This window comes from Curcuma longa, chromosome 17 (assembly GCF_044706935.1).
Source record: "Curcuma longa cultivar G26 ecotype Majalengka, Jawa Barat chromosome 17, ITB_CL_G26_1.1, whole genome shotgun sequence".
Taxonomy (NCBI): domain Eukaryota; kingdom Viridiplantae; phylum Streptophyta; class Magnoliopsida; order Zingiberales; family Zingiberaceae; genus Curcuma; species Curcuma longa.
In genome coordinates, this window is record NC_133877.1 from 10,168,442 (window position 1) to 10,195,101 (window position 26,660).

At 35.1% G+C, this 26,660-nt stretch overlaps 3 protein-coding genes across 3 annotated transcripts in view; 1 reads left to right on the plus strand and 2 right to left on the minus strand.

The window, feature by feature from the left end:
• The window catches only part of LOC141848479 (DNA gyrase subunit A, chloroplastic/mitochondrial-like), a 51,275-nt gene extending 43,957 nt beyond the window's left edge, over positions 1 to 7,318 (minus strand). Inside the window, exons 1-7 of the mRNA XM_074736511.1 lie at positions 6,870 to 7,318; positions 6,264 to 6,333; positions 5,986 to 6,051; positions 5,079 to 5,180; positions 2,736 to 2,780; positions 2,551 to 2,649; positions 2,344 to 2,430 (exon numbers count right to left, since the gene is read on the minus strand). Of these exons, the coding sequence (XP_074592612.1) occupies positions 2,344 to 2,430; positions 2,551 to 2,649; positions 2,736 to 2,780; positions 5,079 to 5,180; positions 5,986 to 6,051; positions 6,264 to 6,333; positions 6,870 to 7,288 (888 nt within the window). The 5' untranslated portion in view covers positions 7,289 to 7,318. The remainder of the gene's footprint in view (positions 1 to 2,343; positions 2,431 to 2,550; positions 2,650 to 2,735; positions 2,781 to 5,078; positions 5,181 to 5,985; positions 6,052 to 6,263; positions 6,334 to 6,869) is intronic.
• A 299-nt stretch (positions 7,319 to 7,617) lies between these two features.
• Positions 7,618 to 9,442, minus strand: LOC141848480 (L-ascorbate oxidase homolog). The gene is made up of 3 exons (XM_074736513.1): positions 9,192 to 9,442; positions 7,993 to 9,108; positions 7,618 to 7,915 (listed from the first exon to the last, which is right to left on the minus strand). Exons 1-3 carry the CDS (start codon positions 9,440 to 9,442, stop codon positions 7,618 to 7,620), a joined length of 1,665 nt encoding a protein of 554 aa, XP_074592614.1.
• A 9,658-nt stretch (positions 9,443 to 19,100) lies between these two features.
• LOC141811886 (uncharacterized) lies at positions 19,101 to 25,224 on the plus strand. The gene is made up of 6 exons (XM_074699960.1): positions 19,101 to 19,317; positions 20,314 to 20,379; positions 21,164 to 21,313; positions 24,063 to 24,148; positions 24,259 to 24,367; positions 24,865 to 25,224. Exons 1-6 carry the CDS (start codon positions 19,144 to 19,146, stop codon positions 25,024 to 25,026), a joined length of 747 nt encoding a protein of 248 aa, XP_074556061.1. The 5' UTR covers positions 19,101 to 19,143; the 3' UTR covers positions 25,027 to 25,224.
• Positions 25,225 to 26,660: the final 1,436 nt, after the last annotated feature.

Here is a 26,660-nt window from a genome sequence, read left to right on the forward strand (position 1 = left end):
TCGTTGTTCATGGATTGATTTGAGGATCAAAACATTCTTGATTGTGTGATAATTGGAGTTCATAAGTGATCATTGGAAGCATGCTCTATAACTTAACTAATGCTTTAGTTAACCCATCATGCCATATCTTGTCTAAATTTCTAGATATCTAAATGGTGTAACAAAATTGAACATAGATAATACATATATTCCAGCTTAAGGGATGAGAGTTAGAGGTACTAGATAATAGGGTTATTGGTCGAGTCGGTGTAGTCCTAGATTAGTCCTAGATTGGTCAGGTCGGTCAAACATAGATAATACATATATTCCAGCTTAAGGGATGGTTTAATCATGAGTTAATTTTCGTCCATGTAATGGTTAAGTCATTAATGAATACAATATTTTACTATACAAGGTTGGGCATCTTGTTCCAAGCACGGATTTCAGTCAACCAAAATAAGATGTTTTGGTATTATGTTGAGCATGACATAAGTGATGGCAGGGGCACCTACGAGGAGGAAGGAATTAAGAGGAGAATATTAAAGAAAACAATAGGCGAAAATCTGAACCCCAACCCACATCATGGTCGCCTCGTGAGCTTGTTGAAGCCTCATAAAAAAAAATGTCATGGTCACAATCATCATTGTCACCATTAACACATCACATGAAAGCTCCGATATTGTCATCGTCATCACAAACCACGCGAAAGTCTCACATGAAGGCCAACATCATTGCAATCATCATCATCAACACAAAGAAACAAACAAGGATTTGGCATCATTGCAATGAAGTCGTCATCACATTGTCATTGCCCTCACACAGGCTTCGTTGTGTTGGCCATTTTGTGCATTAGTTAACAAGTGCATCACCATTGAATAGAATTTCTAAATCACATTCCTACCCACCAAATTCTACAATAATATCAAAGCTAGAAAAAATATGATATTAACAAGTAATCACTACAAATTTTATTTATTTGTATTCTAACTACTGTCTTATGAGTTCTATAAATATTCTTATTTAGTTAGTTTCTTTAACTCTGTAAATTATGATTTTTAATATTAATTTTTTTTATTCTTAGTCTACTGATCAGATGTGACCAAATTAAGTTTTTTGCTCAACTAATCTAGTTAGTGATACATGTTGACTCTATGAACTACAAACTCTACCAAAATGGTATAATAAACACAGACTATGTTTTAACAAGATATTGCTAACAATAAGATAATACATCAATGCTACAAAGTTCTTGGAATTCTCTCCCTATGTCAAACATATAAGAAAGCACACATCAATGAAATTATGGTTTGAAATATCGAGCCGTGTCCAGCCCTAAACGAGCAGTATTTATCATTCTGGTGCAGGTCTAGCACCACAACCTCGAGGCCGTCGTGTGCGGAGGGCCCCGCAGTAGCCTTCACGAGATCATTGCATCCACATTTTTTTAGTTAAATTTATTATTTTTTTAAATATGTATTTTTTATTATAAATAAACAGTTAATTATATATAATAATTATAATTATTATTAGTGATAGTTATAAAAAATTTAAAAATTATTTTAAAATTTTATAAAATATTTTCTAAAACAATTTAAAATTTTTAATATATATTAAAAATTGAATGTAATTTTAAAATAATCAAAAAAATTTCTAAAATATAAACATTTCAAATAAATTTTAAAAAATTAAAAATTTACAAATACATTCAAAAAATAATTTAAGACCTTCAAATAATTTTATAATTATCTTTGAGCTTTTGAAATGATTTTATAATTTTAAATTTAATTTTGAATTTTGAGAATTATTTATTTTTTAAATAATTTTTATAAAAATTTAATACGCATTATCTTATTGAAATATAAACTCAATATCTCAAAATATAACATCAATAGTGAGCATATTTAATAATCAAATATTAATAAAATTAATATACACTTATATTTAAAAATTTAAAAAAATATATCAAAACCAGCATGGTACGGTATGGTATCAAACCATATCTTTCCGGTGTGAAATCAAAACTCCAACACATATCGAAATTTTAAACTATGAATGAAATGACGGCCTATCATTTAACACAATAAGAAAATGGGGACTATTGCATCCAACTGCAAAAGATCAGCATAATTTAACAGGCTTACATCTAATTGTATTTGACAACCAACAAATCACTAGGAGACAGCATATGGATGAATCTATTTGGAACCTATTTGAGCAATTGTCCTGTTTGGACACATTGAGCTATTAGGGCAGGTTAAATAGAGCATTAGAAGAAAAAAACATACACGCAGAATGAGCTCGTTTAACTACCAACTCCTACAACATTTTGTGGACAAAATTCAAGAGGAAAGAAATCATGCTTACAGTAGCCTCAGGATTATGGATCAGAGCAGAAAGTGCATCTACAAGTTCCCCAAGGTTGTGGGGAGGTATATTTGTAGCCATTCCAACCTGGTTGTTCCAAAATGTAAATTTATGTGTTGTCATGGCTCACAGCTAATATGCTTTTATAAGATTAATGATTTATACAACAAATTTGTGTAATCATAAAATGAGCAAGATAGTTTGTACAGCGATTCCAGAAGATCCATTTAACAGCAAATTTGGAATACGAGCAGGCAAGAGAGAAGGTTCTTTTTGTGAGCTGTCAAAATTGGGAACAAAGTCAACCTGCAAACAAATGGGGAATAAATAAAAGCACATAACAGAAGAAATCACATATTCTAAAATATATATAGGGAAATATTAGAACCTACAGTATTCAGATCCAAATCTGTTAAGAGCATAGCCTCAGCTAGTGCCTATAAAATGAGTAAAAAATTAAACAGAAACGTGACAATTCAGTATGGACACTTAAGTGAGGATAGAACAAGTCACCTGTGCATACCCATATAAATTTGGCAGCATTCCAACATGTTCAAATCAATATAGAAAATAATAGTACAGATAGAGTAATCAACTGGATAGTACAGCTAATCAGACAAACCAGCAGATCTTCCATTGGCATTAGTACGTCTTTCATCAAGGACTTATAATAGGCATGCAAACATGCTGAACAATAGCAAACTCACATGTCCAGATAATGTCTCAGCAGATTCTTAATTGATTTGATTTGCATGCTCGAACTATAGCAAACTCACATGTCCAGATAATGTCTCAGCAGATTCTTAATTGACATGCTGTTACACATTTCATTTCAAATTTCTAGTTTCACGTAACTTGATGGATTCTTCGTTCAAAATTATGGATGCCACAGTAATGTGGGAATTTGAGATTATATGAACTATCAGGAATAACAATGAATCAAAGATGACAACATTTGTATGGAAACATAGTTTTTAGAATAATGAACCAATTTGGTGGGTGTGCAAGTACAAGAAATAACCCCCAAATAAATGGAACTCACTACTTGTTGACTTATTGTTGTCAATGAAGGTGGAGTTAATACAATAACCCAATGTTATAACTCACTTTTATATTTCACCTTACCTATCATTCATGGAAATGGATAGCATGCAAAGTTTTTGAACCCAAAATGAGGTGTAAGATGTTGATTATTCTGTCATAATCCTCGTCAATATCATCATATCACAGAAACAATGAATCTACATCTCCATCTATGTGAATGACAATATATTCCTTTATCAAATTCAATAAGCATGAAACATTCATCACATAATGATATTGTAGCATGTTGTGTGTGGCAAAATAAGTCTCTTCTGTTCACAAGGCAAGTTTCTGCTTCCAACCTAATCTATGTAGGAACCTCCAAAATGTATGTTACTAGCAATATAGAACACAGAGCTCAACTGTCATTATCGAACTTGCATTCATGTGATGACAGTTGACACCTCTAATGTTATATCTATTAGTTGCATAAGAACATCATGCTAACAATATAAGTAATATTTAACATAAACAGATATGAACTTACCGTACCAGCCAAATAACTGAAACTCATAAAACATGCTTCTAGGAGAAAAAACAAACAATAAATGGTTAGTTGCTAAAACTAGCATATAGTTTCAAAGTTTTAACGAATCTAGCACAAACTTCCATTTTTAGAAAACCTATGCACTTGCTTTCAATTTTGTAATAAAAAGTCTAGCAAAATTTTGAATTAATACATTGCACTACCATTTTAAATCATGCATTGATTTAATAATTTTAAGTCTTGTTATGAATTTTTAAAAATTGAATAAAAATTATTAGTTAAACAATAATAGATTTGTAATAAAAAATTGGAAAAAAGAATTGTCATGTGCTGTTTTGAATTGAAGATGCGATTGAAAGTACATGTATATAGTTGTTAAAAATGTAAATTTGTTGGATTTGTTAAAAACTCAAAAACAAAAGTTATATTAAAAAAATCCAAAAATAAAATGAGAATATTTAATCCATCCACTTGAAAGAAACCTGTATCAAAGCAGATTAAGTCCCCAGCCAAACTATTCAGATAATATTGAACCAAAACAAGAAAGTACAACAATAAGACAGGACTAGTGTGTCAAACAAAAAAGATGTAGAAAACACCAGATTACAATGTCAAGAAATAACCATCAGTGTTGCAGCAAATTTTTTCTGCAATTACTAACATCTTTGAGGAATAAATAAATAAGTCAAATAACAATGTCCAAAGTAAACAACAATATGCTGGCCAAATTCATTCTGCTGTTAGCGAATGAATAGGAGAGTTAAATCTGCATGTAGCATCTCGGAGAATAAAGCTGTTTGAAGTTCGAAAATAATAAAAAAAACAAAGTGTTAGTCATATTTTCCCCAATGATAGAAAAAAATTACAAGCATTGGGAATTTTCTTCAGCATGAGAAATTAACCCTGCACGCTGTAAGCAAGTTCTCCGTTAACTAAAGTATGCTGATGAAAGTCAAAGTATATGTTTCACTTCTGCCGAAGTTTGCAACAGTGAGTACAGCTAGAACATAGTTTGCACCATTGAATACAGCTAGAACATAGTTTGCACCATTGAATACAGCCAGAACATAAACTAGGTAATCAATCAAATATACTGAAAGCTCTATGCATGTCAAAGTTGGCATGGAATTGATGTGTGTGATAACAAAAAATAAATCAAACTTACTTCCAATCTGCACTCTGTATATCTCATTGCAGCAGGAGGATCAGCATCTATTGACCCAAAGTTACCATGTCCACTAATGAGAGGGCATCTCAGAGAGAAATCCTAAAAAATATGTAAAAGAATAGTAGGTCGTGATTTAGTATAAGAGAAAACAATGTAGATAAGCTTTCATATTATAGCAACAATAAAATAGCATGTTGCAAACCAACATAATGTTAAAGACTTTATATTGAATAAATATCTATCTATATATATATGTATATACAAAGACTTGATATTGAATAAATATCTATCTATCTATATATCTATATACATATATATCATAAACAAAAAATTATTGAAACAATCCATGTGCATCCCATAATCTGCATCAATATTTCATTGTGGAAAAACTATAAGAGAAACCAATGTAGATAAGCTTTCAAATTATGACAACAAAAAATAGCATGTTATGTACCAACATAATGTTAAAGATTACATATTGAAGATATAAATCAAAAATCAAAATTTATCCATGTGCATCCCATAATGGCAATTAATATTTCATTGTGGAAAAAAAACATGAAAATTAGTAATCCAAACCATAAGTCCTTTTTTAGTAAAAAAAATAACAAATTTCTGTTACTTGAACAGTAAAAATTTATGGAAATTAAGGAGACCAATAGGAAGTTTTAGAAGTCCCATGACAATGGTAGCGGTAAATTCTTAGCATTAGTGTTTCTGTGTGGTATTAATTATCATAGTCAATAGATCCCCAGCATATACACATTGCATTAGAATGAAGAAACAGATAAATTGAATGTAGAAAAAAAACAAAACCTGCAATTAATGTCCATATGAAATTGTTAATCTTAAGTTTTTGAACAGTAATACAGCAGGCAAGAAATGGAAAAGATTGAGAGAATACCTGCGCCATTCGAACAAGAGAATTATAAACGGCTGTATCACCATGGGGATGAAATTTACCTAAAACCTGTACGAAATAAGTGCATATGAATGATTAAGAACAATTTATTTCTTACAGTTTTTAACCTGTAAGAAATGAGTACCCACATGGGTTGCAATAGAAAAGAGGAAAAATACTCAATGCAGTAGCAAAATCAATAATCACAAGGAGAAGTTAGAACTTATCATTAATTGCAAAAAAAAAGATAAAAATAAAAACAGAAAAAATGATGTTGTCACCTCTCCGACAACCCTAGCACATTTCTTAAATGGCTTACGAGACGAAAGACCCAGTTCATGCATTGCATACCTGAAACAATATCAAAATTATAGCAGAATAAAATTATACCAAACAGAAGAGAAAAAATTAGATAAACAATCAACCAAAATTTAGCCGTTGTAAGATAATTAAACGAGAAACATTAGAATGGCAGAAGTTAAACACAAGACTAGTAGCAATGATTACCAACATAAAATGGTGGTCAAACCAAATGATTATGCAAAATAAATAAAACAGTTACTCCATCACAGATGATAAACCCAAATGCAGATTTGTAGACATATTTTTCAAATTGATGTGAGTGTTGATTTGCAAATTGAAACACCAAAATGCAAGACATTTGGTTTTTTATTTGGATCAAGACAACCAAATATTGCATACTAAAAGAGTCATTGGCAAAGCAGTTTTCACGTAATTACATAACTTATTGTTGGATCAGTATCAAGGCACGAGGGAGGGTAGAAAATACCAACGTAATTCTTAAAGAACTCAAAAGCAAAACACATTCACGCAAGAATAAAAGGTACGCAATAAAAACAGCAAGAAAACTCAATATGTCTACGCACAGTATCCTCCTGTGCACCGGCTTCAAACCATCCCGTACATCCGGCAAAGCACGACCGACCAGCACCGACATGGCATACGCCAGGTACGCCTCTTTGGTCTCCTTGGGGAGCTCTGCAGGGATAACCATTCCCTCCTGGGCGCCACTGCGCTCCTCCACCATCAGCCCACCATTGCGGCCACTCCGGTCGTCCCCCTCCCCCAACCTCGCCGCACTGAAAGATTCCTCCTCCCGGTCGCTCCCCTCCGAACTCACCGTCCGGACGGCCAGGCGCGACGCGGCGGAGAGAGGAGGAAGTTCGACGAAGACGCGGCGGGAAGATGGTACCGATGCCGAGATGTCGGGGAAGAAGAGCAAGGAGCGGAAGCGAGAAAGAAGGATGGAGGAAGAGCCGAGGCGGCGCATGGTAGAGAGAGCCATGGCGAGAGATGGGAGCAGTGGACGATCGTATTTGAGCGGGAGGAGACGAAGAGGACGGGAATGGAAGTGCTTTTTGCTTGTTAGGGTTTTAGTTGCTTGGGAGTGGTGATCCACAAAACAGCTAAAACGAACGGTGGCGATCGTATGACCGTTGGGAACCGCCTTTCGACTGTTTGAAATAAAATAGTATTATTTCATCTGGTATTTTTAAATTTTATTAAATAATTAATTAATTAATAATTTAAATAAAGAGTTTGTTGACGTTGAGAGAGCGACCCATTACACAGTTAAGTTAAGTCTCCTCCTCGTTCCCGAAATACGCTTCGCGCTTAGGTGTAGGGAGGGGGCTTGGGGAGTGAGGCAATGGCGCCGCAGAGCAGCGCTGCGTCCGGCAAGCTGTACTCATCTCTGAGCGACCGCACCGGCGATTGCACGCTGATATAGAGTTGCTGCCCCAGGTAGCGTCGCTCCCAGAGTTCGGACCTCAGGTTCCACATGCCGACGTTGTCGAACGTCATCAAGATCGCCGACCACGACTTGGGAAACACATGGACGGCGTGCCTACTCACCGCGTCGAGCATGTTGTATGTTTTTCTCGCCTCCGGCGACCATTTCCCCGGACCCATCCTGCGTCAAGAGTTCATCGGTAGATCAGGAGGTCAGCAACTGGTCGACAGGTGATATTTGTTGAGATAGCGACTTACCCGACTAAGAAGAAGGAGTAGCCATCCAGGTGGTAACCCTGCACGGCTTTCTCGGAGTTCTCAAAGATGATCTCCACGAAGGTCCGGTATTCGATGGTCTTGACGCTAGGGAGTAGCTTGATGGGAGCCGCGGCCGTGAGGAGTTCATCGCCGGCGATGTCGTACATGAAGTAGTTGCCGCCGAAGCCGAAGTACTCGGCGAGCTTGAGCGGCGTCTCGGTGTCGACGTGGGAGACGCCGTTGAGCGCGTACCGGAGCCTGCCGGCTACGAAATTCCGCGAGCTGGAGAGCCTGATGGTGCGGGTGATGTTGATGCTGCCGTAGTGGTAGGAGCCCTGGGGGTTGGGGCGGGCGGCGCTGGCGGTCAGGTTCCACCGGAATGACCGCCACTGGTTAAAGGACCAAGCCCAGCTGGTGGGCGCCTTGGGTAGCACCGGCGACGGCGCGGTTGAGGAGCCTGCGTAGCGGACAACCGCTGTGGCGGTCAGCTCCTTGTGCTTCAAGAACCGACTGGAGGCCACGATGTAGTAGTCCCCTGGGGTCTGGTCGGCGGTCACCAGCACGGAGAAGCACTGGCCGACGTGGATGTCGAGGGACTCGTACAAGTTCTGCATCGTGTGGGATCCGTCCATCTCCACCAGCTCCATGGCATGGCCCTGGAACCGAAAGTTGAGCGAGGTTTTGATGCCCACGTTGCAGATCCGGTACCGGTACACCTTGCCGGCCTCCATCTCAAACATCGGCGCGTCGTCCTTTCCGTCGCAATCCTTGCCGGGCTTGCCGTTGATGAGGACGCCGGCGGGGAGGCCGATGCTGCTGCCGGAGTCGAGGGTCTTCTCGAGGGCGGTGTGGTCCTTGGTGTACCAGTCGCCGAGGAGGACGGTGTAGTCGTCGGCCGGGGGGTCGAAGGGCACCGGGATGAGGAGGCGGCTGTTGACCCGCAGCCCGCCGAAGCCGCCCGCAGCCTTGTGCATCCCCAGCGACGGGAAGTAGAAGAAGCTGCCGATCTGGTCCTTCACCTGAAAATGATAGGTAAAGTTGGTCCCCGGCAGGATCGGGCAGTTGGTTCCCGCCACTCCATCGAACCATGAATTCTTCCTATGCTGAATTCCATTCCTGCCAAAAGAGAAAAAAAAAATACACAAAAATGTCTCCAACAATCGAAATCAAAATCACATCGAAATCAAAATCACATATACCAAGTGAAGAGGAGGGGTTCGTCGAGATTATTGAAGACATTGATAACGATGTTGTTGTTGGTGGTGGAGTTGATGTTCGGGCCGGGGAACTGGCCGTTGATGAGGATGCCCTGCTGAGGGACACCGAGGGGCGCGATGGTGCCGTAGGTGACGTTCCATGTGAAGAAGAGGTAAGGGTCTTCGGCGCGGACGACGCCGGAGACACCCAGCACCCAGAGCACCACCGTTAGCACAACGCCGGCGCCGGCCATCTCTGAGTACGTAATGGATGAAGATTCAAAAAGGAAAACGCTCTCTCTTCTGAATGAAAATTGTGCAAGGGAAGGAAAGGGACGAAGTATATAGTAATTAGCGAGACGCCATGGAAGTTCCCGGCGAGCGTTTATTGAGGAGACGATCTAGCGATCGAGAAGGGTCGCGCCGGGAGCTTCGAATTGGAGGGGGTGGCCTCGAGGCGTTATATAGCGTGACGGGTGGAGCTAATTTTGGAGGATAGAATTTGGAGGCTCTGGGAGAGAGCTCTGGGCCGCTCATCCGTTTGCCATTATTGTGGCGAATCTTTTGAACAGGAGATTAATTGTAGTAATTTGATTTGGTCGTTTCAGCGTCTGCAATTCTAGATTACAAATTCTAAATTCCTGTTTATTCTATTTTTTTTAAAAAATCTATTTAATACGTAGTTATTTTTTTATTTAGATATTTAATTTTTATATTCAATTAATTTTGAAAGTGAATGATTTAATCTCACAAATCATCATCAAAAAATTTAAAAAATATAGATGGATCAACACTCCAACATCATTAATAATTTAAATTTCACGAACAAAAACTACAGAATTAATGAGGAGTTTGACATGCATGAATATGATAAAATCAAAATGGTATGCTCCATCTAAAAATCCGTTTTGATATTTGGACAGATGAATTGAAAATTTTTATTTTGATTAATGATTTATTTTCTTTTGTAAAAAAGTGGAATCTGTCATGGTCTCACATGGTCGGTCCTACACGGTCGGTCCCACAACCATCTGTGAGGAGGAAGTAAACTGCAAAGAATATTGCTCGATTTCGTAGGAACACTTACTCTTTTCTACAAATTTGTTCGTCGTAACCAACTCAATTAGGGCGATTTATCCTATTTCATACATTCCTAGTTTAAGATAATGAAAATTTCATTTCATTTGATACCGAGCGAGGCCAGTTAGGTGGGCAAATTGGATAAAGCAAATCGAGTAAGTCACTAAATTGATGCACCAAGCCTACTGATTGGGTTAATCTAGCCAATTAGCATAAGTGACTTGGATGAATTGCAGAGCCTATTGGGTCAAAGTGATCAAACACACTAGTTGGGTAAGCTTGTCCAATGAACTATGCAAACTAAATCAGTTGGCACAGTATGACCAAGCTAGATCATCTATGAGTCGAGGAAAATGAACCCAACAATCCAGTCAAGCAAGAGAGTTGGATGAGATAACAGAGCTAGACTTGCTAATTAAATGGAGTTGATGTTATGAATGTTAAATCAAGTTGGCCAAAAGAGGCAAGCAAACCAAATGAATTAGCCAGGTTAGCTCATGTTGATTGAGTTGGGACAAGCATACTAAACATGTTAGTTGGGGCGAGCAGATAGGATAAACAAATCAATAATATTGATCAAGTCAAGTGGACTAGTTGAGCAAAGTGAATTGATGATTATTTGAGTCGAGCTAGTTGGAGCAGGCTAGACGAGCTAATTGGCCAAAGTTAACATGTTGAGCTGAGTGAATTGATCAGATGAAATGGTTTTGTTAGACTAAATGAAGCAATTATGCTAAGTGGACAAATCAAATCAAGTAAGTCAAGATGAGTGAATAAGTTATGATAGGGAGACCAAGCAAATTAATTGGGCTAGTCAAATTAGTTAAGTTAGTTGAGTTGATTGAGTTGTTATTGTCAAATGGACCAGGCAATTGAAAGAGTCAAGCATGCTAAGTGGACCAATGCTATGGAAAAAGACAAGGTTATTGATAATTATAATTATTTACCGATTAAAGTCATTTTGACTATTTAATTTTAAATGTTTTTGATTAAAATTAGGCTTGGTCGACAATGTTTAATTTTTTATCACTAAAGTTAGATTTGGCCAATGATTTTTAATTTTTTACCGGTCAAAGTTAGATTTGATTGGTGATGTGGCGGCAGAAATCTCACCATAATGACGCGGCGGTAGAAACCTATATCGCACCAAAGACGTTGAAGCTTTTTCCTTGTAAGCCTTCTCCTGCCTAAGTCATCAAGGAGCCCCAAATAGTATAATCGAAAGAAGATAAGATCATATCCTAGAAAGAGAGCCCTCCTCCTTTACCTTATATAGGGAGGAAAGTCTAAAAGATATACCTCATGGAGAGAAGCCCAAGAGATTTATTTCACTAAAAGGTTTCATTATAACTGTCATATCCCTTTGCGTTATTGATGTAGGAGAATTCAAGTTTCGAGAGGTCATAACTTTTAACTCGGATTAAACCACGAGACCTTTAATATATCAAATGGAGGCTTGTTCATAGATCTACAATTGGTTATTGGATGTAACCAATAGCAACTCGATCTTAGGCAAAAAAATATCGTTTAAAGCCTTGAGGCTCCAAACAATTTTTGTCATGTTTTAGGGTTATTTTTTATCAGTTGTATCGTTAGGATTTGGAGACTATTTAAACATTTATTTTGTTGATGTTAGAGCATTATTTTTTATTTTGAATCAATTTATTTTGGTTAAATGTAGAGATGGCTACTCTACGTTTGGCGATTTTTTATTTCTTCTCTGTAATTCTATAAAAATAAGCCTCCAGAATAATTGCTATTCTATCCGATGTTAGTGTGTAGGAGGATTCAAGCTTCGAGAGACTATAACTTTTAACTTGAATTGAATTAGTGGGCCTTTAATATATCAAATTGAAGCTCGTTCAGAGGTTTGTAAGATCGAACTCGACGCTAGAGGGGAGGTGAATAAAGTTACAAATTTTACGAGCTTTAAAGGATGAAAAATAACTCTAAGAATATTGATAAAGTAATGCAGTGGAATAAAAATAAATAATTAAATTAAGTATTCTAAGAGCAATAATATTTTTTAGGTTAACTGATAAAGCACACAACAATTATAAGGATACACAACATAAATAAATTGATTCTTATTTCGATTAACTTCTTTCTAGAAAGATTCTATAAGTGGAGAATTATAAAAAGGATATAAAAATAAAGCATAATAATAAAGAGTGTAGACAATTAAGAAATGATAATGTTACGCTTATGTTATCATATATGGAGAATGAAGCACGAAGTTGCAGTGCGTAGTGTCTGAAAAGCACTGAATGTGAGCATAAGCACGTTGAGAATGAGATACTTGAAAGTTCTGCCTCGTGGCTCCTTTTTATGCCTTCTTCGAATGTTAACGTATCACCTCCCCATTGATTGGATCATCCTTGATCGATTGGAAGTCTGTTGATATGACTACAATATTTATCCTATAATAAACGTTATCCACGATTCCGATCGACTAGGCTACCCCAGTCTCCTGGAGCTAGGTCAATTTTTAATTTTGACATACTTTCTCAAATCACCGGATCTCATCTATACTAGTCGCTTGAAAGCATCTACGATCGCTTGGATGCTGCGGTTGCCCGCCCCTCACTCCAATCGCCTGTGAGACTTCGACTCCAACGGTCAAAGGTTATGTCTAGCCAATTGCCCATACTCCCTCCTAGATGCATAGAACCGTTGAATTTTGCTTCTCTGCACTTGATAAGCATAATCAATACGATATAGATTTTAGTTTTACTCGCTCATACCTTGGCTAGATGTTCAACTCCCAACTAACCCATCTAGTATAATTTGCTAAGTCACAACTCTCAGCCTATGCTATCTGGAAACTTGGAGACGAGAAACGGGAAATGCGGAAACGGAAACGGCAATAGTTGAAGTTTCCAGATTTTGAGTTCCTGAACATCGAAGCCCAATTAAAGACCAATTAAATTGAACCCAAGAGCAGCCCAAATTACTTAAGGATTAATGGTTAAAGGGTATTGGATTTATAGTTTATTGGATAATATTATTGGATCTTAACCATTTGATCCGTTAAGAAGCTATCAAACCCATTAAGGCATTTCCCAAATCGCGATTCTCCTTTTCTCCCATCTCCCGATCGTGTCGTCCGCCTCATCCCTGTTCTTCTTCTCCAGCGTCGCATGTGAGGGTTGGCCACCAGTGCCAAGACGGAAGGGAGTCTCCGGCGACCTGGGCCTTCTTTGTTGGCAGCGACAGCGTCGGCGGCGGCAAGGGGTGGTCGTAAAGAGGAAGCTTTCCTCGGTGGCGCCGGCGGAGGGGCCACATGGGGGAGAGGAGGACATCGATGAGCACGAGGAGGTGGAGGAGGCGGACGAGGATGAGTCGGTGAAGGGGAGCGGGCCGGACATGGACCAGCCGTTTCTTGTAAGTTTCTGTATATTTACAGGATGAAAACTTTTCCCAGCATTTCGGAAACGAGGACCGACATGGACTAGCCGTTTCGAGACAGCGTAGCTCTCAGCTGCTTCTACTTGGACTTGTCTGCCTAGTTCCTAACTATGACTTTTCTGCTTGGTTATCAACCAAGACTTCCAACTACCTGATTCCCAACTAGGATTTTCATCTGTTAAGTAATATGCTTTACTTGACATAAAATCATCAATTCACAACAACCTAACTTTACACTTAGTCATACATCAAAACACTGAGTTCACTATGGTACTCTCAACACTAATAATATTTTCATTTTTTATCATATGAAAATTAAATTAAAGTTAGTTATAAAAATAGTTTTATATAGAAAACATGATATTCAATGTATGATAAAAAAATAATACTGAACATACATGAATAACAAATTTTAGAATCTCCCCATTAAGTACAACTCTCCATTTATTTATGTTAAATTCTTAAAAGGATAAGTTAAAAATTAACTTTTAACATTCTCTAATTTTTTAGAGAAATCAATTTTTAACTTTCTCTAATTTTCTCTCCCTTTTTTTCATACATCAAAAATTTAATATTGAGATAATATTTTTCAATAAAAAAATAAGCATGTATAATAGACTAAAGAAAGCTAAATATAATAGTCAAACATGCATAAGTCAATATCAAATCAAGCATCTAGCATGCTAAAAATTTAAAAAGTCAATCAAAGCATAGTAAGACAAAAAGCAGTATGAGTCAAATGTCTAATCAATATATTTTGCATAGTCCAAGTCTTCTTCTAAGTGTACTAAACACAGATTTTATTAACGATTTTGTAAATATATCAGCTATGTTAGATTTGGATTCAATATGTTTTAGTTATATATCACCATTTGTTATATGTTCTCAAACAAAGTGATGTTTAACTTTTATATATTTGATTCTAGAGTAATGCACAAGACTTTTAGTTAGATTAATAAGAGCTAATATTATTAATTAAGACTTGAACCTTTTTATAATTAAGTTCATAATCTTTTAGTGTATTTATCATCCATAATAACTGAGCTATACATTCGTCTATAGCTACATACTCTGCTTTAGTGGTGGATAGAGTCACACAATATTATTTCTATTGCTCCAACTGATTAAGGACTACCCTAAAAATTGATAACTTTCACTAGTACTTTTCCTATCTAACTTACATCCAGTATAGTCCGAGTCAGTAAATCCAACTAAGTTGAAATTATTTATTCTTGGATACCATAATCCTATATTTAAGGTTCCTTTTAAATACCTAAGGATTCTTTTAACTGTTGCTAAATGTGACTCTTTGATACAAGATTGAAATCTTGCACACATATCAATGTGAAAAGTATTTCAGATTGACTACTAGTTAAGTATAAAAGTCCACTTATGACACTTCTATAGTATTTAGCATCAACAATTTTTTCATTTGCGTTATTATCTAATTTTACATTTAGTGCCATTGGAGTATCTAATTTCTTTGAGTTTTCCATTCTAAATTTTTAATTAGTCCTTTCGCATATTTAGTTTGATAAATGTAGATTCCTTCCTTAGTTTATTTGACTTGTAACCCTAGAAAGTAGTTAAGTTCTCCTATTAAGTTCATTTGGAATTCACTTTCCATGGTATTTTTGAAATCCTTTAAAAACGAACTACTAGTTAACCTAAATATTATATCGTCTATATAAACTTGAGCAATGAAGATTTCTTTGTTGTAAGTCTTGATAAATAGGGTTGAATCAACTTTACCTTTTCTAAACCCTTTAGAGATTAAATAGGTAGATAATCTTTCATATCAAGCTTTAAGAGCTTGTTTAGTACATATAGTATCTTTTTAAGTTTTACTACATGATTTAGTTTATCTAAGTTTTCAAATCTGAGTTGTTGAGTTATATATATATTTCTTTATTAATAAATCCATTTAAAAAGGTTGATTTTACATCCATTTGAAATAATTTAAAATCTTTATGTGTGATGAAGGCTAATAACATCATAATCGACTCAAGTCTAGCTATAGGGGCATAGATCTCGTCGTAGTCTAATCCTTTTACTTGACTAAACTCTTGGGCTACTAGAAGAGCTTTGTTTCTAGTGACTTTACCTTTTTCATTTAATGTATTTCTAAATACCCATCTTGTACCAATAATAGTTTTAACACTCGATTTAGGTACTAAGTCACATACTTGATTTCTATAAAACTAAGCTAATTTCTCTTGCATGACTATAATCTAGTCTGAATCAAGTAGGATCTTATCTATAGTCTTTGGTTCTATTTTAGAGATTAAGGCTACTTGACTTAGATTTTGATGATTGATCTAGTTTGAACCCCTTGATTTGGATCACCTATAATTTATTCAATTGGATAGTTAGTGTTAATCCTAGATATTTTTTTATTTTTAAATTGTTGAGTTCTTAATTGTTCTTCATCTAATTCCTTTTGAGTTGTCATTATTTTTAACAATTTCATTTGTTGATTTGTTTTAGTTGAGTCTTCTTCATCAAATGTTACATTTGAGGTTTCTTTAATTTTAAGGATTTTTTTATTATAGATTCTATATCATCTACTATTTGTTGCATATCCTAAAAAAATTCCTTCATCAATTTTACTTATAAATTTAGGTAGATTATCTTTGGTGGTTAGGATTACATGTTTTACACTCAAATATTTTAAAATATTTTATTGGAGGAGTTTTCCTATAAAATAATTTATAAGGTATTTTTTTATTTATATATATTCTATTATGAACATAACACAATGTATTAACAACTTCTGCCTAAAAATATGTTGGTAGGTTGAATTCATTTAACATGGTCCTAACTGCTTCAATTAGGGTTTGATTATTTCGTTTAACTAAATCATTTTGTCGTGGCGTTCTTGGATATGAGAATTCATGTTTGCATCTATTGGTTAACTAAAAAATTTCAAATATATGTTTGTCAAATTCTCCTCCATTGCCACTTTTTATTTTCTTAATTTTACTGCTTATTTTATTTTCTAGTTGTTTAGTAAACTGAGTTAGTTTTTCTAATGTTTTATTTTTATTTTTTAAGAAAAGTCTAAGTAAATTTTGAGAACTCGTCTATTATTATCAGACAATATTGGCTACTTTTTAATGATTTAACTTTATTGCTTTTGAATACATGTACATTCTTTCTAGAATACAAGTAATTTGACTTGAATTAGTTGGTTTATGAATTAATATAACTTGTTTTCCCTTTTTACATGTTAGATTTGAGAGGTGTCCTAAGTGTCCTAAGGCAATCGCCTTACGGTTATACTATTTATTGGATAAATAGCAATTCTATATTTGAGTGCACATTCTATATGTGTTTGATTGGATCTTGAACTCGAATACTGAATATCCTCAATACAATTCATAACGTGAAAGAATTTGTGATTGGATCACAACTAGTAAGCATCTCTACACGTGTAATTATGAATGTATTGGAATTATCCCTAGTCGAGGAATTGATGAGTACAGATATTATCGATTCTGTCGAGACTAGCACGTTTTGAACTCCTTGGTTAGCCAAGCAGCTGATTTCACTGTTGGAGACATTCGATGTTGAGAGTTAAACGTGGATGCTGGTTAAAGGTAACCAGTTCATTGAAGTGATCTGTCATGAGACTTCATATGGTTCGATGCATATGTCAATGAAGATCTCAATGCAGCTTAAGTGCAAGTTTCTTTTGACTTGCAGTATTCAAGTCACCTTGATCATGGAAACTTATACTTTGACATCTTAAGTAAGCATCTCTGAGGAGGTGTGGACTCGAGATGATTGGGTATAAGTCGAAGTGTTGGTTGACAGAACTTAACGACTACTTGAAATGTTGGTTGACAGAACTTAACGACTACTTGAAATATTTCAAGTTGGCGTTATAATTGCTTACACCCACCGACCAACACCGAGCTTCAATCCTGGTCTAATACAATAATAGAGAACTGACAAAGCCATTGCCCAGAGCTAGGTTTTGTTAGTTTCAACTTAAACGTTAGGAGGGAGGCGTGTGGTCAGGAGCAATTGCATCTTGAAGCCTGTAGGGCACATAAATTGAACTGTTCGTCAGAGAATTAGTTGCATCAGAGCTACGTTCACTACAAAAATACAGCCTATTTGCGATGAAAAAATTTCGTCGCAAATTAGAGACGAAATTTGCGACAAAACTTGTATTCATCGCAGAAATGCAACGAACTTTGCGACGAAAAAATTTTTGTTGCCAATTTGGGATGAAGATTTTCTCCGATTGCTTTTCCCACATACAATAAGTTGAAAAACAATAAGTTGAAAAGTTCGTCAAAAATGAAACTCCACCAGAGCGATGAGAGAAAAATCTGCACCATTCATCGAAAAATATTATGCACCGGTCCGATGCTTCTCTACTTCTCTCCCTTTGTCATTTCCAAGCAGCAGAAGATGACCGTTCATCAAAAATTTCCCTGTGTCATTCGTCAAAAAATAAGCTGCACAATTCGTCGGTCATCGCCTTTGCTTCAGACAAACACAACTTTCTCCAAGAAAATTTAAGTGCAGTTCGGACTGATTTTTGGTTTCAGACGATCATGCGACCATCATGAGATTTTTGTGAATGGTAAAATGGTAAATGCATCGAGCAAAGGTTGCGCGATTTGGACAATATGAAAATCGTCTACACAATTTGGGTATTTCGCAAAACCATCTACGTAATTCAAAAAATTACCATTTTTTATTAATTAAATTCCTTTGATTTTCTTTCTTTATTTATTTATATTATTTCTATAAAAAAATTTAATTCAACTTATTGGGTTCATGGACTCAAACTTGAGTGGAGTCGCATGTGGCAGATGGAGCTTATGTTACCTTATGGTGAGAGCCCATTTATGTTATCTCAAACCTAAATGAGCCAAGTCAAATTAAATTTTATAATATTTAAATTTAATCAAATCAAATCAAGATGAGTCTAAAATAAATTACGTCCTTGAAATAGTTATTTAAGTTGAATTTGTTTTTTTAACGAGCTTAAGCTTGGTTAAGTTTGATTAAGCGTGATTAATTTAAATGTTTGATTATTTAAAATGTTTACTTTTTAAAACTTATTTAATTAATTTTTAAATTTGATCATGTAAATTTATTTATTCATTTTAAAGTTTTATTTATTAATTTATTATATTGATAACAATTTTAATTATAAATATGATTCATAAATTTTGTTTATGAATATTATTTATTAATAATTTATAATTTTTATTTATTAATATTAATAAATTAAATCTATAACATATATAGTTAAATTTATTTAATTTACTTTTGCAACCTATCTAAACCCATCTAAATTAATTTAATTTATTTTTTTCATCCATAATTTACAAGTTAACCATTTGTTTTTTTCATCTAAATTTGAACGATCATTTCAAAAATTTAATCAACTCGACGGTTGATTTGCCCTAGTCACGTACGGAGAGGGAGAGGAGAAGGGAGGAGGATGGAATCGCAGGGTGAAACGCCGAAGGGAAGGCGAATAATGGTGACATTCGACATCGATGGGACGCTGATCCGCAGCACTGGGAGCTCCTCTAACCATCTGCATCGCCATGCCTTCTCCCACGCCTTCCTCCAAGTGTTCGGCCTCCAAGACGCCACCATCGACGTCGTCCAGGTGCGCTCTCTCTGACGATTAGGAATTCAAGATTGATAAGCGCTTGTGGATGTCTTCTTCCTAGAAATGACACGTTTCCCACAAGGAAAATGCAATTTTTTTGGAAAACCAAGCGACATCTCATGCGATCTAGTTCCTACTCCCTCGCAGAAACGTTCTATCTGGTTTTTGGTGTCGTAGGTACACCGTGAGTACATTTAGAACAAATATCTCTTTTCTTTATTTAATTTTTTAGACGTCTATGATTCAAAAGCATTGGAAAGTAGTTTTTGGTATTTTGTTTGTGGCATTAATTTGACGGCGGATCCTGAGCCTGGGAGAGAGTCCAGCCACGAACTGTAGACAATTGATCTAAATTATGTTTTTTTGACTGTCGAATCATTGGAAGCAGAAAAAACTTCGATTTTCTGTTTTTGGAATAAAATTTCAATTTAGTGCAAATTGGATTGATATTGTGAGATGATAAACTTCCTCAGCATAAGACTGGAAACCTCACCAAGGAAATGGATTCTCTAAGAATCTAATAATGAGTATTACTGTATTACGACACTCTCCATCTAACAAAATATACCAACATTTTCTCAAGACACTCTATTTTTCTTGTTCTTGCAAGAAAAAAAAAGAATTGTCTAACATTTTTGAAAATTCTTTATCCAATAAAACCTCCAAAAGGATGTTCTAATTAAGTGCATAATGTATTTTGGGCTCAAACCATTGGCTCGCAGGTTGAGTAGTGCAACCTAGTATAGCATCAATGCTTGTTCTCACCAAACAATTTCTCATACAACTAATGGGTCTCCATCAGGTGAGATATACAGCTAGAAGGAAAAAAAAGAGAAAAAGGGGCAAAACTAAGTCTAACACCACATATATTTTTTCTCTATGGGATCAGTAGGTATTCCTCTCAGTTGTTGTTTTGTTTTTTCCCCTTGTCGCATTGATACATTTATACTTTATTTTTTTCTCTTATCTTATTTGTTCTTATTTTATCTACAGCATCATGGACAAACAGATCCCTTAATTCTTGTGGATGCAGCAATTCACTATGGTGTACCTCCTGATGTTAGTAACTTCTGAATTAGTATTTATTTTATTTTATTTTCCTTTATTTATGTTATTGAGCATTAAATGCTCCGTATTATTGTAAATTCTTTTGTATATGTTTGTTGCGTAGTTAGAAGGTGGAAAATATTTAAAAAAGGAAAGAGAACAGTTCCCAATAGAATGTTAACATGAATAATGAATTTGCAGTTTTGCAGAAATAGGGGATAGTTCTTTGATGATAAATTTTGAAAAGTTATAGCTTGAACTCACATTAGAGAATCAATATATCTTGGTAGCTGATCCCATGTAATCTGTACATAAGCCATTATTGTGCTCTTGTCATTCATCTTACAAGTGATTACAAGTTTCAGTGTCCAATTTTGTTTTAGCATAGTCGAGACCACACAACTTGCTTGATATTTTAGATTTTTCAAACTTTGTGTCACAATTGACAACTCTATCCTTGTAGTTCAATTACAAGTATTCATGCAATTGCCCTTCTGATTTTCATAACAATATTCCACTTGATCACTTATTGACATTTGATAAGTGTTTCATATTTCAGTTCATATATTTGAATAGTATAGTTGATGTGCTTCAGATTCTAGTTTGTATGCAACAGATAGTCACTGCTGTCCTCAAAAAGAAGTATGAAGCTCTTTAACATGTCTACTTGGATCAGATGCCAATCAAGTTCAATTTTTTGTTGTTTTGATTAACATCAGTCATTATAATTTAGATATTCCTCTCTTTCTCTCTCCATGTGTGTGTTTGTGTATGTGCCTGAGTTGGTTTTATTTAGGTTGCTAGAGAAAGACTCCCAGAAATGAAGTTGAAGATGATTGAATATGCTAAAGAACATACAGGAGAAGTTGGAGAAGGATTAGAGGTTCTTCCAGGTGTCACTTCTTTGTTGGATAATTTATCATCCAACAACGTGACTATTGGACTGGTAAAGTGTTTATCTTGATATTTGTCATACTTTTGATTTGCATAATGCATGCATCAATCTAGTTTTTATTGGCTGAGTTGTTTTTCTTCTCACATGGAGTTTGTTTGTTGCTTTCTGCGAGGCAAATCTCATGTATCCATACATCTCTCAAGTCTATGTTAAAGCATCCATGCTCTTTTATTCAATTATGTTTTTGACTTCTTGTTCACTTGTTTGTTGGATCCTTAGTTCCTTGAGTTTCCTATTTAGTTTATTTTAGTAGTTTTAAGCATGGTCATATATTATAGGAATAGGAATAAAAAAGAATGTATCACCACTATAATTCAATAAACAAGGCATGGTAATCTTGTTGGTGTTAGACTCTAATATACAATACCACAAATAGGGATAACAATTTTTCCCACCTAATCAAGACCTCCTACCCAGATAAGTTCATTCTACCATCAAAAGTAGGAACATTTGTTCCACCACGCATAAATGCACATATTTTCATGAAAATAATTTAATTTTTCTCTAGACATCGGACAATTTGATTGTGTATGAGTTTGCATGTTATTCATGAAATTATAAGTGTAGAAATAATTATTTGGATGAATTGTTCTGGTTCTTATGAAATTAAGCTCAGCATTTGCATGAACATAGTTTAGATGATAACTTCCACTCATAAAATATGTATATCTCATGTATTTAATGGTAATTGGAGAAGTATCTCTTATCATGTTAATCTAAGCATTACAAGCAATGTGATAAATGTAATGCATGAAAATATGATGGATGATAAACAAATTAAGCTGCAAATAAAAGAGGATGAATGATCTTCTTTTTAATCAAATGATGGATAAACTAAATAGGAAACAATATGATGTGATTTTGATTTTTATGAATGATATGTGATGGCATGCAAAACTTGTGAGAAAAACGAAATTATAAATTAACAACTAATTAAATAAAAATTAACTGTGAGAAAACTAGTTAAATACAACAAATTATAAATTATCAACTAACCAAACAAAATTAATTTTCAAAGATAGAGAGGTAGCAATTATACTAAGGTTATGTGAGCTTTTTTGATGTTGAAGTTGTCACATGATTTGAATTTGACCAATGGATGAAGATACTCGATACTGCAATTTTAAAGATGTTGAAGAGGTGTCAATTAAAGGATGTTACAGTCCCTATGAAGACAAGACAAATGGTGGAGATCGAAGATGTACAACTAGTAGATGGAGCACAAAAATATATATATTTTTCCTTTTGTTGATGACTTTTCCCTTTTTTATTGGAAAGTCTCGTAAACATTTTTTTTTAATTTTTGTTAGATATTCTTTATTACAATAATGAAGTTTTTTAGACAAAGAACTAAAATATAAAATTATAAAAAATGACTAAAATGCAAATGTCAAAAAAAGTTTTAATGTGATTTTTTTAGGTTTTGACAGCAGTGTGTGGGGTGTCACAGCGGGGTGTGGCCATTGTTGTTGGTGCCATTATTAGTAGTGGTCTGGGAGGTGATGCTGGTGGCACTAGAGGAGATCTTGATGTGTTGTTGGTTGGTAGGCACAAATGGGCATTTGTGCAAGAGGATCACAAGGTGGTGGCTGAAGATTGAAGGAGCTTGAACTAGTGTTTGATAAGTGAATTATTGTAGCACATGTGGTAACGGGAAGGTGTGGTTGTGCTAGAGTTGGTTTTAGTGTAAAGGAGGCATTGACATTGATGTTGAGTGATCGATGCATGCTTGGATGCGACTAGGTAGTTGCTATAGGGAGGAGTCATGCTGACATGACCCATGGAGAGGCACCTTGCAGAGAAAGGAACTCTATAGACAATGGAAATCAAGCGACGAACGAAGGATGTCGTTGCAGTTGCGTTGGCGGTGTTAGCACAAAGGAGGGGATGTTTGCTGGGGTTCTCACGACTGGGAGTAGACTTTCGCCTTTCTTGGTTAAGAGGTTAGGAAAGAGTGGGCAGTGATAATCACGGGTCTGTTAAGGACAACGAGCAGTAGCAACATTGTGAAAGGAAGAGGATGAAGCACTGTGAGGAGGAAGAGGATGAGCAACACGTGAGAACAGTCATGGAGAGATAAGCAGTAGTGGAGGGAAGGAACGACAGAGGTGGCGAACAAATGTGGCAGGGAAGGTGGTGGACAAAAATGAGCGACAAGGAAGGAAACAGTGATTGAAGGAGGATATATATAACCAAACCAATTCTCGACTCTAATATCAATTGATGCAGCTCAGGGACTTGGACAAAATTGGTGATGTGAAGCATGAAGGGAAGATAAGGAAAAACTCTTACATAGTGAATTGAAGGGTGGGATCCTAACCCCTTTTATTAATTGAGAATAAGGCTTGTTCTTCATAAAATAAAAAGTCAGATTATCCCAATTAAACTTTATTTAAAAACTAAACAACTTTTTAAAACTTCTCTCGCTATTTATAAGAAATATAGCAAACTACAAAAATTTGACAATTTAGATAACTTTGAACCTCTGAACAATTGATTTAAAATGTCAACAATTTGACTTAAATTTTTGACTGTGTTACTTGGACCCTAATAACTAAAAATGACTATGTTGCAAATCCTTGGATGCTATTTTCTAGAAGATTTTCCTGTTTCATTGCACAAGTTATGGATATAGTTAATCCATATTTTTTTAGCGTTCAATACATAATTTGAAAGTTCTGGTCAAATTTTGCATCGTGAGAAACACAATACCAGTTCTATGAACTTTCTTGATGCACAGGTCACAGGGAATTTTGAAGAGATTGCTTGGATAAAGATGGATGGGTTGGGTATCAGAAAATATTTCACAATTCCCAATTTTGGAGGGTGTGTTTAAATGTTTTGAGTTCTCTACCATTTTCATTTTTGTTGTTACGGACTTGTGATATATGTTTCCTTGAACAATTATAAGCATGTTTTATTCTTTTGACTGCTAGATTTGGAAGTGATCATACTGATCGTGGGGAGCTAGTGAAGATTGCAACAGAGCGAGGTCAAAAGATATCCACTGAAGTATTTGAATTGCGAGTACATGTTGGAGATACAGTACGTCATTTTAATTCTCCCCTATGGATCTCAATATTTTGATAGAAGATATGAGAGACTAGAAGATTGCATTATTTATATATAATTTTGTGATTCTTTCTCTCCTTTCTTTTATATTTTCCATCCAACTAATTGGACCCCAGTGTAAGCCTCTCTTCATTTAGGAATGACAAATGCATAGGATTATGTTTCTCTATTTCAAATTGGTATCTTATGAACAGTGCACCATTATTGGGTGCCGATCACAAAATGCATTTTGCTTCATGCATAGGAAATCAACACTACTTTGTTCATAACATGAAGCAGAGAAATTTACCTAAAACAAATCTGCAGTTGATGAATGAATTCGACGTGATTAAAATGGAAATTTGTTTTAGTCTCCTTGTATACAACTAGCAAAACGGTACATGTATCCATGGTGTTGCAACATACTGAGAATCAAGATCGAGACATGGGTTCATTATCATTATCTTATAATCTCTTTGATGTTTTTGAAGCCAAATGACATTAAGGCTGCAGAATATGGAGGAGCTCTTGCTGTTGGTGTGTGTACGGGTATATTTACCGAGGCGGAGCTGAAGCAAGCGAGTTCTGGCACTGCAATCATACTTCCTGATCTTACCGATAGCAAAGCCTTCATGAAGCTACTGGGAATTTAAATCTGTAGCTGAAGTGGATCTCTTTGTGATTCTTCTCATAAAAGATCTTGAGACCATACTTGAGTTACACTTTGTATTTATAGCTCTTTATACTCTAATGTGAGCTGCAATAATGTTCCAGAGTTCACAAAATTGGAATGGAATCGCATTCAAAAGCTGGTACTTTAAAGTCCCAGAAATTAGTGTGAAATTTGTTCACTTTGAATGAGGTACTCTCAAATTGTTTGCTTTAGACCTTGACATCGTCCTCTCGAGGAGTTTCTTTAGGACCTCGACTAGGAGTTAATCGAACCGAGCTAAAAAAAGTAATTGATAATCGAGCTCGGTTCGATAGTTTTTAGGCAATCTAAGTTTGAGTAATGCATTTATTTGTGGATCTCGAGGCTTGATTCGAGTTTTAATTTTTAAAAATTAAAAAGAAATCGAGCTCGGCTCGTAACCAGAAATTAAATAATTCGCAAACGGCTCGACGGCTCAATCCAATGCTAACAGTCAATTCCTTTGCATGTGTATTGTTGGTGGACAAAGGGTAAAATAATTCTACATCAATCGATTAAGGTATGTTCGAAGTTGAAGTTTACTTTAATATATAGACAATATATAACAATATATATATATATATATATAGGTTATAATAAAGAATACAATAATGAAGAGTTTTTGAAAGAGATTTTGAACCACGCAGAGGATAAGTATTTGCTTATTTGCCCTTCGCATTTGTATTTGACACATTCGTTAATACTAACTCTATTGTAAACCGAGCAAACGTTTGAAGCAATCAATTTGCTTTTATATTACCCCTCTAGTATCCTCTATATATCAATCCTACATAGAAACAAATTATGAAGCTAAGTGAGTTGATTGGTATAAGCAACCAATCAAGCTAGACAAACTTACTAGACTAGTCGATTTGATCATGCTACTCGGATCGATAAAATTGGATGGGTCGGGTAGTTCATTCAGACTAACTTGGTCGTGTAGGATAAACTACTCGAAGAGTAGAAAATATTAAAAATAAGTGCAATAAAAAAAAGTGCAACATAAAAAAAGTTTAAATAAGTATTGTAAAAAAAATTAACAGAGTTTAAATAAGTACAATATAAAAACTATAATAGCAAAAAAAGATTATAAGTATTTACGGTGGGGTAGCCACGTGAGACGGGAGCCCCCTCTAAGATTTATAAAATGATCCAATGGATTTAAGTTAATAAATTTGATTCAGCTTGATCAAATCAAACTCTAAATCAATTCTGATTTAAATTAATAAAATATTTATCTTTGTACCTATCTATTAGATTCAGCACTATTGCTTCGTGTTTGACAATTTAGTTTGTTTATTTATTATTATTATAAAAATCTTCTTAATTTATTTTAAACCGATCGATTTAAGTTAATAAACTTGGATCGATCATAAATTAGTTAAATCAATTCATTTAAACTAACGAAATTCTTATCTTTGTACCTACTCATTTGTACTACATGCATGAATAATTAAGATGAATGATACATGCATAAAAAAAATTCATATAAATTACAACAAGTATAATATAAAAGGAGTTTCACAAATACATAAATATATAGTATAAAATTATTATCACATCATAAATCAAAATCTATATTATATCTACTTCACA